Here is a 15,280-nt window from a genome sequence, read left to right as displayed (position 1 = left end):
CTGGAATGTTATTTTCACTAAAAAAAAGAAGAAAAGAAAAACAAACAAACACACACAAACCCGCCCAACAACAAACAAATCAAGACCCACCAAAAGCAAAACATAACACATAGGGTGGGGGTTGGGATGGTGGTGGTGGGGGGTAACATTAACATATAATAAAATGTGAACAAACCATTGTAGAGGCACTTAAACATATAGCCTACAGCAAACAGTACACAGCACTCAACCCAAGATAGCCTCAGTTATGTCAACACAAATCAAAAGCACTTTCAGGCATCTTTGCAAGCCTGACAGGAGTCACATAAAATCTTATATTGATTCATCTTTTACCCAACACTTGTTGATACATTTGTGCCACATCTCCATATTGAAGCCCACTGTGAGGTAGCAAAAGTTATCTTAAGGTCACACTCCCAAGCCTATTGAGTGGAACATCAAAGGGGATATGTTATGAAAAATCCACTTTGACAGTGTTTTTGAACATATATTTGGGTAACTTGAGCGTCTACCAACCCACAAAATGTGATATAAATCCACCAAGTCCTTTTTTTGTAGTCTGCATAAGTCTTACAACACAGAGAAAAATGCTCTGTTTCAAATTCTGGTTAAAAAAAACACACCCTCCTCTCCACCCCCAGCCTAGAGCAAAACTTTTGCTCAGGTCTGCCATTTTTATTCTAGGTAGCAAAGGAGTGATGTCTACCGAGAAAACTTGGGGGGGGGCTCATTGCATTTAAAGAGACACACACCAAAACGGAGCGTTCTGAGACATCTGGTTTATACAGAGTCACAAACCTCCTCTGGTGCTTGATTCATGTCATATTTTGACCAAAGCACAGCACAGATGTTTCATTTAGACCACAGGGGACTGTTTGAAAAGGTTGAAAAGGGGTATAATATGTTTTTCTTTAAATAAAAATGTTTTTTTAAGTTATTGCTGGGCGTTAGGTGGAGATCGATAAAAAATATCATTTTAGTGTAGCCTACTAAAAATGACATTGAGCAGTTAGCCCTGATAGTCTGTATCTTGATCACCAAAACGGATATTCCATGAATGGTATTTTATTCCAATGGCAGCAAAACAAACAATACCATCTGCGCACATCTGCACATAAACCAGTAGTCCTCCTTTTTCATCATAAAATATGTATTTTTGCTTTTTGGGTGAACCAACTGTTTAAGGGCAGAAAGAGAAGAGTGTGATTCATTTTTCACATGCACATGCATATATCTTGGGATGCATATTTAATAGTACCAGCTGTTTGACTGAGCTGCTGTGATACTACATGATGCAGTGTAGTGATAAACAGAGATACAACATGGAGAAACTGAAGAGAAGAGATAGACAGAGACGCAGCGAGATGAGGCACAAGAGGAGTGCTCATTAAAAAGTTGCATGCCTGCTGTAACAGAGAGAGAGAGAGAGAGAGAGAGAGAGAGAGAGAGGCACAGGCAGAGGAGACAGGTAGACCACCAGAGACAAAGTTAACAAAAGACGGAGGCAAAATAGCAGAGCCAGGTTTCGGGGTTGCGGAAAGGAGAAAGTTTGCATTGGAAACGAGAGAATAAGGTGAGGGAGGAGAGGAAGTAGAGAGAGAGAGAGGAAGAAAGAGACAGACAGACAGAGAGGGGATTAAATGGACAGCTCATGAGAGGAGAGGAACGACTGGAGAAGACAGAGGGATTCCCCAATGGCATCTCATCTCTCTCTCTTTCTTGCTCTCCTTCTCCCTATTTCCCTCCGTTTTTTCTCCCAATAAATCATTCTGACTTCTCCTTAACCAACTCATTCCCAGCAGGCGGCAAGAAAACTGTAACAATCTTTCTCCTATCGGCTATCACTCTATTTTTTCTTATCCTCTCCTTCTGTCTCTCGCCTTGTCTGGCCTGTTCTTCCCTCTCTCTCTCTCTTTATTTCCCTCTCTCTCTACCAAACACACACCTTGAATGCAGTTAGTAGCAGCGAAGGTGACTGAGCTGGGGCAAATGACTGAACATTTTACCATGTCTCTGAGCTTCGAAAAATATACGAGCAACGTCTCACTTGCATGAATTATAACTCTATTTGAATTGCTATAGATTTAAAATAAATGTATAGGATTAATTACAATAATAATAATCCACTGAGGGGATTTCAATAACTTTGATTAATCACTAGGACATTACAGCAAACATGCTTAACACACTGTAATATACAGCTTGTATATTCATTATGGTGGAGATTACATGACGGGGGGTATGTGTGTGTTAGTGTGCTGCAGCTTTAAGAGGATTTTGCATGACATTAGTGTTGTATTAGACTGACTTACACTGTCTGGGGATCCAGGCCAGGAAGGGTGATTGTAGTCGGGAATATATGGTGTGTGTGTGTGTGTGAGTGTGTGTGTGTGTGTGTGTGTGTGTGTGTGTGTGTGTGTGTGTGTGTGTGTGTGTGTGTGTGTGTGTGTGTGTGTGTGTATGTGTGTGAGTCAATGGCTGTTTTTTTTTCTTCTATCCATTGTGATAAAATGCGAAAGTGTGCGTGCATATGTGGCTGGAGGAGGAGGAGGAGGTGGTGGTGGTGGAGAAAGGGGGATGTAACGTTGAAAAATAGACTGCAGATGGTGGCTGCAGACGTATCTGACAAAGAGGGGGTGACTCAAAGCTTCTACTTTTACACCAGGAGAGGAAGAGGAGGTCGAATAGTTGACGAGGAGGTAAAAAAAAAAAAAAAAAAACTTCAAGTCGCAGTGATGCCTGATGTGCTGCGATTCGGCCACGATATTGGAGGAATGCGCTTTTGTCGCTCGCAGGGGGCGGAGTTAGGAAGTGAACGAGGGCTGCCTACCAAACAGAGAGAAGAGGAGAAGGAGGAGAGGAAGAGAGAGGAGAGAGACGGGTGGGCAGGCTGCTCACCGTAAGCGATGGTCCTCGGATAGAGTCTTGGAAGACCTCATGAAAACTGGCTTGGTTGAATGGGTTGCAGCGGTAATTGAGCACGGCGTGATTTGCATCTCTCGGATCCTTGGAAGGAAAAAAAAAAAGCTGCAGCAGCCACCCATTGCAAGAACAATTTTCATTTGAAAGAAGAGGACTTTCTTTATATGTTTTATTTTCTTTTTTTGTCTACAACTAATTTTCTCACATTGAGGCTTTTACACGCCAGCAGAGAACAACTCTTTCCCAGCGGATAGGACTCACATGCACGGAGGACGATAGACCTCCTGCTTGGACCAGATACCCCCCCCCCCACTCCACTTCTCTGGCGGGCTCAAGCGCAGCAGTTCCCGGTGAGAAGAGAGGAACAGGACTCCCCAGAAAGCCCCTTGTTTGAAGCCCCAGGATTTGTGTGGGAGGGAGCAAGGGAGGGTGAGGGGTACGCAGTTTCTGGTTTTTGAAGGGGGGGGTGGGAGAAGGGACCCACGGTAACTTAACACCACAATAGACTTTTGAGTTTTTACAACACTTATTAACCACAGAGAGTCTCACCGTCTTTGAACAAATGCATTGTTTGTATGCTAGCTTGAAAGCTGTTGTTCCACCCTCTCCCGTCTCTCTGCTAGGCTTTTGCTGGGATGTTTGAGTCGCGTTGTTTGGTGGGGTGAAGGGACCGAGAGAGTGGCCGGAGAGAGAGAGAGAGAGGGACCCCCCCCCAAGGGACGGAGGCCGAGAGTGGAGCCGGGAGCATGGCTCTGGTGGTGCTGTCTCTCTGGGCGCTAACGAGTCTCACCTGGGCGGACCTGAGCCAGGTTTCAGCCAACAGGCATTCGGTGTACTGGAACAGCTCCAACATACAGTAAGACCCCGCTCCTAATGTGTATCAGTGTGTGTGTGTGTGTGTGTGTGTGTGTGTGTGTGTGTGTGAGTGTGTGAGTGTGTGTGTGTGTGAGTGTGTGTGTGTGTGAGTGTGGATATGCCGTTTCCTTTGATCTCTCCATTCTCCACCTGTTAAAGGGGATGAAAATGTCCTTATTCCCTGAGCCTAGACTGTCAGGTTAACTCTCTTATTTCTTCAGTGGTTTGAAGCAGTTATTAGCTTTGGTTTATTGTCTCTTATGAACAAAAAAAAAAAAAAAACATGTTTCCAAGTGGAAGCAATTATTTATGTCCACAAAAACTATTTAAAAAGGCTCCTCGTGTTTCTCTGTAGGGTAAAGCTATTTTTGAGTCTGCCCTGTCAGACTCCCACTGTGCAGTCAAGGTGGTTTCAAACCATCTTTTCAACACCCTCACTTGCACAACTAGCCGGACATATTTAGTTTCTGTTTTGTCAGTCAAACATCAATCTATGCAACCTACTCTATTCAATTACCTCCCTCCTTTTCTCTACATCTGCTTCTACCTTTAGCCTTGCATTGAGAAGAAGCCGAAAGACATGGACATGAGAATCACACGTGATTCCTCATCTTCTTTCTCTCTCTGTCATGTAACTCTGCCCTTTCAGTCTTTCTCTGTCCTCTCCTCTATCTGGTTCAATTAGGAGCACTTCTTCATCCTGACCCCATTGTGTTGTAGCAGTGTCACTATTCAATCTCTCCTTCGCGCTCTCTCCAGCTTGCTCTCTCCAGCTTGCTCTCTCCTTCTATCCCTCTCTAACCCCCTTTCTTGTTTACACTCAGTCCGTTGGCCTTTTTTGTTATCCTCCTAATCCTTTGCTTCTCGCCCCTATCTTGATTCAAGTGAAAAAGCTTCTTTTTTCCCCCTCCTCTCTCTTTTTAATACTGTCCGTGTAAGTCCATGGCTCTGCTGCTGGATCCTTAAGAATGGAGCGTGAGTCTGCAGCAGCACATTGTAGGTTTATCTCTCTTTTTTACAATTTAATGTAAAATCCCCTGAATAATGTTTGATTTCCTCTGTTTTATCATTGACTTTTGTATGCATCCACTTTTCATTTAGTAAATTCCCATGCACCTTCTTTTCGACCCAAAATAAAAACTGTCTATTTGCACCTGAATGACTGATTAGGCGTGAAATATAACAATTTTTTAAATTATATTTTAGTAAGCTATTCAGAGAGTCAGTCACGTCATCCAGTATTTACAGTAATTCTTTTTAATTGTAAAAAAAATGCAACCCTCAACTGTAGATTTACTAGGTAACCAAACCAAGTCACACACTTACACACACCTTCCTTTTTTTCCCCTCCACTTCATGCAGTGCATCCCGTCTATGTGGAAGCTCCCCCGAAACACTTTGTTTGCACCACTATTTGTGGTATTTACTTCCTCAGCAGACTTTATTAGGCCCCAAAGATGTGCAGTCTGACATAAAGCGACTCCGATTTTATGACTTCACTTATTAAAGACGTAAACAATCAAACCCCCCCCCCCCAAAAAAAAATATGCTGTTGTTTGTGCAGGAGGAAGATCAATGGTTCTGTGATCCCCCAACAGCTCTAGACCAGTGATGCTAGTTTACAGCAAGAAATAAAACTATGAAATGAAAGTCAATTTATTCCTCACAGCAGAATAATTTAACAGGATGCTAAGTAATTTAAGCGGGAGTTATTGGATGTGGTACAATACTGTAAACAATATTAGTTTCCGAGAATGTAAGAAAATCGTTTGGAAACTTTGTAGAAAAACTAATATTTCATGCACAGTTACAGCTAATGCGTTTTAGCTGATTTTTTTTTTTTTTTTTTTTTACAACTCTCAGTGTGGAGGGTGCTTATTTTCAATCTCTATACTTCTTTGCTCTGTAGTAATTTAATAATGAATGCTAATGTAATTCCACCTTCGGTTTTCATATCGCAGACAGAAGTTGATTTAGATCAAATGTGGAGAAAACGCTTGAAGGCATGAAGGAAAAGAGAAGAGGTGAACCCGTGCCCAACGGTACTATTAGCTTGACTCAACTTGAGCAGTTTTAACCTGGGAAAAACACATCCTTAATGGAGTTATTTATTGGCTGCTTTGTCTGACTATTTGCTGTTAAGTAAAAAAAAAAAATCTCCTGGTAGTTATTCAGACACAGCATTGGGAGGACTACAGCAGACTGAAGCAGGCTAACCTTTAACCCGACTGTCCTGGACCTTAGTGCTTTTGCAGAGCCCTGCAGTCTCCTTCTCTTCACACGTTCACTGCCAATATCTCTTTTTTCATCCCAGTGGCAGAATGTTCTTAGCCCCTGCAGTGTGTGTGTATGTGTGTCTTTTATACAACACTGTGGTTAATTAAAGAACACTGCATCTCAGTGGACCTGCTTCATCCCTGATCTTCCCTTCTCTCTCTCTCGTCTTTCTCACTGCACACAGACACAGTGACAATGTATGAGCTGTGAGAGAGGGGATCACTTTTTCATCCAGCCTAGTTATTGAATTAGGAGACAAAGGGGCCATGGGCAGTGGCTCACAAAAGACAGATACACTACAGGATAACCTGTCTATTTTACTCTTTAATACACGTTTCCAAGACAAGCACAGATCCTATTTCTGCCATTTATTTTAATCTCTGCCCTCGACACCATTTCGACATTAGTAGGATTGGCCATCGTGTCGCTAGCCGTTGGCAATCTGCGTCTCTGGAGTTTCTCTAACTCGCAGTGCTGTGTGGAGGTTTAGAAGGCCAATAATAAGCTGTAGTATAGCTGTCAGTGTGAGTGGTAAACACATTGTAAAGCCTCGGGACCCTGCAGTCTCTCAACCAGCTTCTGACCCCGAGCCACTCATCAACAACAAGAGACAGGCTGAAACCGTTACCGTGGATTAACTGCTTCCAACACAGGCACACGAGTCCTCGCTTATAACTGTACATGTGCTCACACATAAATCTATGAGCGTGTTGGTTTACACAAACACACACACACGCCAACAAACACACACACACACGCGCCAGAAAACACACACACGCCCCTGCTGCATACTTTTTTACACTCAGAAGATGGATCATCTCCCGCGTTTGTGTCTTGCAAAAAGTCTGTTGCCATTATCTATCAGTCACTCGTCACTGATATCCCTGGGCATGAATGTGTGTATGATGGTGTGTGCGTTTGAGAACTAGTGTATGTGTGTGTGTGTGTGTGTGTGTGTGTGTGTGTGTGTGTGTGTGTGTGTGTGTGTGTGTGTGTGTTTGCCCTCTTACAGATGTCTCTGCTCATCGATGGGTGACTGAAACAAAAACAAATCCATCAGTCCGTTAAATCACACATTATCTTCCACCACCTGGCAATTAACCACTGCTGTGAGTGTGTATGTGCGCGCGAGTGTGTATGTGTATGCATGTAATCTAATAACGCACCAGTTAACTGGTTTGCATAATAGATATCTGGTCATATCTCTTAATTTATCAGTTGTATATTTTCGGGGCGATTACGTTCCGCATAAACAAAAGCATAACCGTTTCTAGACTGTAGCTTGGTGTGTGTTTGCATTTATTTGTGCGTGTGCGTGTGTGTGTGTGTGTGTGTGTGTGTGTGTGTGTGTGTGTGTGTGTCGCAATGACATTGTCACCTCAATGCACGCTACTGGAATGATTCCGGCTATCGCAAGCAGATTTTTTGCTCCTCATAAAAATGCACATGCGTATGTGTGGTAATCGATGCTGATGTGGAACTTGTTTCATATTCATCCGGCTCATCGGCGTGTGCAGAGACACGTCACGCAGGACGAGAGAGAAATAATGCAAGAATGTGAGGAGAGAGAGAGAGAGAGAGAGAGAGACAGACAGTGAGAGAGAAATACTACAGGACGTGTTAGAGGAGAGTCAGGCGTACAGATAGTTCTTGTGTTGAATCATGCCAGAGCTGTGGGAGGAAGGGTCATCATAATGATAATGATAATGATGACGCTTGGCCAATGCCCTGATCCATACACTGAGTTCTCACATCTGACACCATAACACACACCGAGCTTGTGTGTGTGTGTGTGTGTGTATGTGAGAGAAAAACAGAGCGAGACAGAGGGGGAAACACACGCAGATGAGAGGATTAAGCAGGCCAATAAACCACCCCCTCGACAGCAACACAAACCTATCTGTCTCCCAGCCCCACTTAGGACAACAACATTTACATTTATGAATATGTGCACAATGGAGAGTATTACTCACTCACTATCACAGGACACACGGCCCGTCTGTGGATGTGTGTGTGTGTCTGTGTGTGCGTGCGTACAACCTATCTATCATAGACGTTTGTGCTGCTTCTCTGTACGCTAGCTACCACTGTGTTGTGCGCTGGTGCTCATGCAAACGCTCGCACACAGGCTCAGTGATCATCATAACAGTCATACAGACTCAGCGATCAGACTGTTCATTAGCGGTGAATAATATGGCCACATAGCAAACAGGTGAATGGGTGCTGGCGTGTGGGTGTGAGAGTGTGTGTGTGGTGTGCAGACACTCGCACTGAGACGCCATTAATTAAAAGCAATAGGGAACACCTGTGTGATGGATGACTTCTGTCTGCATAATAAGATCCAGTACCCCCCCACCCCCCCCCTCCCTCCCTTCTCTCTATTTATGTGGGTGAATTTCTCTGATTGGACGGCTTTTTGTCTGCCAGCTGAAGCGAGCTATAAGGTACAAGCACAAGAAAGTGGCAAAAGAAATAAATTATCATTCCGTCCTCCATCGTTTTTTTTTTGTTTTTTTTCTCTTTGAGGATGAGCTAGATTTCAGGAAAGCGCTCCCACATCTCTCTTTGCCTCTTATCCTCCAGTTGCCTGATGGGAAAGCACTCTAGGGGTGGTGATATTTTGGGAGCTATGTAGTTTAATGCGACTGTTGTGAGACTCCGTCAAATTAACTCGGACTGAATCTATCCAGTGTAAGAAAAAGTGCCGTCTTTCTCTGAGCTCTGGTTTTACTTCACCTCACCTCACCTCTCTTCACCAAGGATTTCTTTTTCTTTCTTCTTGCTTTCCTTTTTTGCGATTTTGTCCAACGCCAACTCAGACATGACTGCTTGGTTAAAATTTTCACACTTAAACATCAAACGCACACATTGATCGTGAGAAAAGGACAAGCACAGAAATATTGAGTCCACCATGTTATTCCACATCTCTTGATTGACTCTTTCATTTCCTCAAACGCGGTCTCGCTGACATCATCGGCTAATCGGAAGCATTGCTGTGAAAATGGAGTATTGATGTCTATCGTTGGAGCTTGTATAGTTTGGAATCAAATGCTAATGGTTTGAATGCAAAGGAAGCATGTGTTCAAGGATTTTAGGGATGTTATTTGGTTGAGACCAAGCTGATATAAAAGTCAGACGGATTTGCGCAACAACTCTGATCCAACCTGACACAAAATAAGAGTCTTTAAATGGCCTGCTAGAATTGGCATTGATTTAAGTGACAGTGGATTCTAAGCAGTGGTTAGCAAAGATGCTTCCAAGGCATTTATCAAGCCTTTCAGAGGAGCTGCCACAAATGGCTTTATATTGTTGTTCAGAACAAATACCATTTTTACCTCAGAGTGTGTGATAAAAGGAAAGGAAACAACGTTCTGTTTTTGTGAAGAAAATGGAAATTCTACGATGATCCAGTTATTATCAAGTAGTGAAATTAAGCGCTATTATCAAAATAATTCAAGTTATTGAAATACTTATACCTCAACTGCAGCTTAAAATGCTTTATTTAGTATCAATGAGTGCACCAGTCTATGCACTCATCAGTACCATGATTAAAAGTTTAAATCAGCCAGTTTCTTTTTCAGCCAAACAGCAGTTTAAACAGCAAAATAGACAACATGGCTGATATAACAAACTTTTTTTGACGGTCACAAAGAAGAACTGATTTCAGGTCAGTTTTTACGTGACCGAAGCAAAATACAACCGTATGGTACTGGCAAAATGCAAACTTTAATCAAAGCTAGCAACATGTCAGTACTCTGTTTGTCCACCAGTTATACATGTACATGTATGTACATTTATGTACATTTTAGAGAAAACAGGGCTGATACTGATTTCCATGTTTAATATAACAATTTAGCCAATTAACGATTGTGATACAAATGTTTCATAATTTATTTTGGTGTAAGACTCCCACAATACCAACATTTTCTCCCATGTTTGACCATGAAAACAGATCAGAGTTCCCTCTGCCCCCCCCCAAAAAAACTGTTCTAGGTGAGTAGGCAGGTCAGGTCATGTTAGTTAGGTCAGCAGTTAGGTGAACAAGATAACAGCATACAATTGATACGACACAATAGATAAACTTACAACAATTAATGCCACATTATTTACAGATGTGCCAATCTCTGTCAACAGGTCTGATATCGGCCAATATCGATGAATCCCTCGTACATTTTTTAAAAGTGCTGTTATGTGAGTTTTTTCTCTGTCTCCCTTGAGTCTAGGTATCAGAATGGAAAGCTAAGGATATCCAAGAAACTGCATCACTGCTGGTGTTTCCTACAGGTTGAGATGATATTTTTAGTTTTCAGCCTCAAGGGAGGTGGAGGTGTATTGTGGTGGGCAGAATCACAATCTGAACTGCACATAAAAGTGGTACAGCGGAGAACTCCATTGCTGTTTTTTCTATTCTTTCACATTTTTTCCTATAACCTTTTTTTTTTATAGTTGTTTCTGGGCCATTGTTGCCTTTATATGATTGGACAGCTGAAGAGAGACAGGAAATGTTGGGAGAAGAAAGTGGGTTCGGACTCGAACCTATGACCGCTGAGACGAGGACCATAGCCTCTGTATTTGGGGGCCGTGACTTAACCACTGGGCTACCTTAACTTTAAACAAGCAAAAGAAAACAAATATTTTTGTAAGAGTGTGTCTGAAATCATTTAATGTATGGGTAGTGTTGTTTGTATAGCAATGACAACATGTGTTCGTTGGTCTGAAAAACACAACGCAGTTATTATTATAGCTCCCACCACTGAACACTTTCTGTGTGCACCTCTTTAAAATAATAATGTAGGTGATGTTTTGACACTGCTGCCGGCCTGTTTTAATGGTCTGTGCACGTCTGTGTCATTTGGCTGAAACTTCAAGGATAATGCATGCAGAGCCAATGTGTTGTTAATAATGTGATATGGATTTATTTGGAATCTGTCCTTATCAATGCTTGGACCAGTGATTTATATGATTAATGACACGGACAAATCTGTGAAAACCACAAGTTTACACAATTAAAACTTTTTTACATCATAATTCTAGGAAAATTGGGCGTTGGATCATCAGGGTTCAGACAGTACATTCACATGTGTTACTTCCCGTGTGTTTGATGTCTTTTTTTTTTTTCATCAAGCATGAATGACATGTTCAGACTCAGCATCATGTCCCAGACAAAGATCAGCCACAGTACATTTAAAAGATTAAACTCAAGTCTCTTTCTTTGAATATCTTTTAGGAATACGTTTGTTGATTGAAATCAAACATTCTACATTTATTAGTTCCACGTCTGCCAAAATGTGCACGCATGTTTATCATATCATTTACCACCTGCTGGGAATCCCAACAGCTTAGAGCAGCGGCAGCTCAGCCAAATCCCGGGGCAGACAGACAGGATGACTTTCTCAGTTCAAAACACTGATAACATGGTCTTATCCTTCTGCCTATAAGGATGACCAAATATGCATCTTTGAGATTTTTGGGCCATCTCCTAATTTAGAGATGCACGACAAATCAATATGTGTGTGGAGCTTCGGTTTACACCAGCTTCCAACCACATGAAACCAGTTGTACTGGACAGTCTTCAGTGTCCAGCAAACATTTGATAAAGTACCCCTGAAAAATGTAGCCCAAATCTTGGACTGTATCTGAAATGACCTAAATCTTAGATCTGTTATTTGCTTCCACTACACACATCCTACCACGCAGGTAGAGCTGATCTGCGATGGTAATAGTTGCTTCAAGCCTAGAATTTAATTTGGTACATCAACATTAACATCGGAACATCTAGACCATGATTGTACCCACAACAGGTTTTTTTACTCTGAAGAATTCATGATTTTGGACTGTTTAGTGTCTCTGTCCTAAACAATAGGATATTTGAAAATTGCCTGTTAATGCTTTTAGGCCTTTGTCGTGCAAAAAGTGCTGATTTGTTGACTAACCGACAGAATGCAGTGTCTCTAGTTTCACCTTTATGTCTTTGGGCAGTGTGCATAGGTTACATACATCTCTTCTTACATGAATCTCAAAAAACTGAAATGGACTTTTTGGTAAATGTGTTGCTTATTTACTTAAAAAACCAATGAAATGTCTCAAACCAGACGAATTTAAACAATTGCTTTCTTTCTGTTTTGAAGCCACATTCGCTCTGTCAGAGGTGATGTTTCGAGAGTCTGAAGATGATGAAAAGCTCCTTTCAGGTTTTCAAACAATGCGGATCATTGTTGTCCAATTATTGTTGCTTTTTGAAAACCAAAAAACTAAGACCCAAACCTGCATTTTTTGCGAGGTGTATACAGACGTGGAAATGGGCTGAGCAGGTAGTGCGCATTCTTTTTGATCACTACTGTCATGTTGGTAAACGCAGTCGCTTCACAGTGTGCCAACAAAACCCAGGAAAGATGGCCACTAATGCCCCCCCACCCTTTAAATATTGTATTTTAAACCTCTCTGTTAACCTACCCTCAGCCTTCATGTTAGTCTCCCCTGCCTCCATTTATTTTCAAAGTGTCAAACGTTTTTTGACATGATTTATGAGGTGTCACTCTATTTGAACGCAGTTTCTCTGATAAGACGGGCAGCATGCCCGCTGTTCTCTCCATCACTCAGACTGTAAATGAGCAGGACACGGTAACAGATACACATCATAAACCTTTGTGGGACCTGATACCAATGATTCCAGCATCAGCAAGAGAACAGAGACCTATTTGACATCGCAGAATGAAGACACACAGGAGTTCTTCTTACAGAGTGAATCACATCAAAGTTTGCTCCTCAACTGGTGTTTCAGGATGTTTTTGGTGGTCTGTGATCACTGTGCTGCGTAAGCTGGATGTAATTGCAATACAGTGTTTGGATGAGTAATGTAGAGGCAGAGAACCGAAAATGTGAAGCTCACAAATTAAATTAAACAGCGACAGTAAAGTGACACTAAAAAAGATCATTTTGGGGCAGTCTGGATCTTCATGATAAATCTTCCGAGTTCTCACTGCAGTAACAAGAGCAGCTATGTCAGAGCCGCGCGGTGTTTGTGCTGATTTAAGTTAAAGTGGTGCCGTCTGAGGCGGATGAATTGCCTTTTTGCCTGACAGCCAAATTACAGAATGACCGTCTCTTACTCGTTATTTGTAGATTTTAGGCCAAAATGTGGGGCGAAAACACAAATTTATCTTCCCCACCCATGTGTTAAATTTGAACAAATTGCCCACAGAGAACTGATCCCCCCAGCTACGGGCCGGAGGCGGTACACAAAAAAAACAAAAAACAACCGAACGTGCACACATTCAGACGCACACACACACTGGATGTTGTTGATATTAACATTATTCTCTGAGCCAATGCCTCCTAAGCTCCGGCAGTGTAATCAGGTGCTAATAACAAGGCTGTGATGTTTACAAGCTGTTTCAAAGCTCTTTGTGCGTGTGTGCGTGTGTCTAAGTGTGTGTGTGATGTCTACTCTACTCCTCGCTAGAGCTCTTGGGGCTTTCATGGGGGGGTACTAATAATGCAGACTGTCAGCCCTCGCACACACACACATGCACGCACACACCAGATGCTTGTATGGTGTATTAGTGATGTTGCTAATGGTTGTAGCGTAGAAGCAGGAGACCATATGCTGAGTTTGATCACATCAGAGCAAAGCGGCCGAGTGTTAATAAACTCTACCGACATGCTGATTAGTAATCCTCCACATAAAGACCAAACAGTAACACGTGAAAATGCAGCTGTTTTCACCAAACTCGCACCAGCAATAAACTGTCACAGTGTGCGCATTGTTAGTACTCGCCGGGCAGAAATGATGCTTATTGTTGAGCTCTGGTTATGAACAGTGTCATCGCTTAATCAAGATGCAAACAAGGACGACACAATAAATCACAGCTTCACCGTTATCGAGAGGTGAGCAGTTGCAACAAACACATCGCAAAAAATGAATATTTAATATAACAATGTTAAAATCATATATCAAAAGATATGTATTTTTGTGTAAACAAGCAATGCTTTATCTCAAGAACCTCTCAACCCCTGGGTATAACGGCTCTCGCACATTAAGATATATTCAGAAGAAGCTAAAGCTATTAGCTCCCCTCCTGATTAATTGTTCGTATCTTCTTGGATTTATTTTGGATTCAGAAAGAACATGCTGCAAACACGGGCACTGTGTGAAACATGAAGAACTGTAGATGGTTTAAAACTGTGTTATATGCACTTTCTAATAATTGATTATCAGACTTGATAATGTTATCACAAATTCGAACAGTGTTCTCTGTCATTGCATGTTTTTCTTCAATCATACAGGCCCAATGTTAAGAAATTCAAATCTAGGTTGTAAAGGGAAAAGCAAGGCGGGGTTTTATCGAGTCGTATCCTGCAGTGAGCGTCACCTCAACAGGTTTTCATCAGAAGCAATCAGGGGAGATATGAGAAAGTCCTGATTACAACGGTTTGATTGAGCAGAAAAAATAAAAGGTAGAGGACAGAGAATTATGCTTATTTCCTCCACAGAAAGAGCGCGCAGAGAGGGAGAGAGTCTTTAATTGAGGTTTTATCCATTTAAGCTGTCACTAAGAGGCCAACTCTGAAACCTTTTAACCACTCTCCTCTCAGTAATGACACAAATCGGAGAGGAAATGCGTTTGTGTCGGAGCGTCAGTGTGTACGTGTGCGTGTGCGAGTGTGTACCTGCCTGTGTTAGCGCTCGTGAAGCAGGAGGGTAATTATGCGGAAATTGGGAAACGGCTAAGTGAATTATGACCTTGTTTCAGCAGAAGGCTTTAATCAGCCCCAGCCAGGCCACGGAAAAAGGGAAGCAGAAATGTTCGCTTCACAAGCACTCTGCTCCTGATGGCCACAGCAACCAGTCAGTAAAACTGTCAACCAGTCTGATGTGTCAGGGCAAACCAGTCAGGCAACCAATAATTCAACATTATTGGTTTTCCATTGTGTATTGTATCTGTGTGTAAGGTGTTGGGTTGGTGTGCGCTGGAGTGTGTCATAATTCAAAATCATAAATATTCCTGACTTTCAATGTAATAGTAGGAAACAAAAAAGACTGAGGGCAGAAAATAGTCATTATTTTCATAATCAATCCATTTCAGATTATTCTCTCAATTAATTGATTAATTGTTTGGTCAATTATTTTCTAGAAAAGAGTGAAAATTGCCAGTCACAACTTCCCCATGCCCATGGCGACCTCATCACATTTCTCTAATTGCTTTTGTCCTTTAATAGCTCAAAA

General features: G+C 42.0%; 1 protein-coding gene across 3 annotated transcripts in view; it reads left to right on the top strand.

Annotated features, from left to right (window-relative positions):
• The first annotated feature begins 2,682 nt into the window (after positions 1-2,682).
• Positions 2,683-15,280, top strand: part of efna3b (ephrin-A3b) — a 62,630-nt gene continuing 50,032 nt past the window's right edge. Inside the window, exons 1-2 of one of the 3 annotated variants that reach the window (XM_065957867.1) lie at positions 2,683-3,358; positions 3,546-3,778. In XM_065957867.1, the coding sequence (XP_065813939.1) occupies positions 3,669-3,778 (110 nt within the window). In that variant the 5' untranslated portion in view covers positions 2,683-3,358; positions 3,546-3,668. Of the gene's footprint in view, positions 3,359-3,382; positions 3,779-15,280 lie in introns of those variants that run through there. The other 2 variants (XM_065957866.1, XM_065957868.1) reach the window with 2 other exon arrangements.

The sequence above is a fragment of the Labrus bergylta genome, chromosome 8, assembly GCF_963930695.1.
Source record: "Labrus bergylta chromosome 8, fLabBer1.1, whole genome shotgun sequence".
Lineage (NCBI taxonomy): Eukaryota > Metazoa > Chordata > Actinopteri > Labriformes > Labridae > Labrus > Labrus bergylta.
The sequence above is the reverse complement of the archived record's forward strand: the minus strand, read 5'-3'. Positions and strand labels throughout refer to the sequence as shown.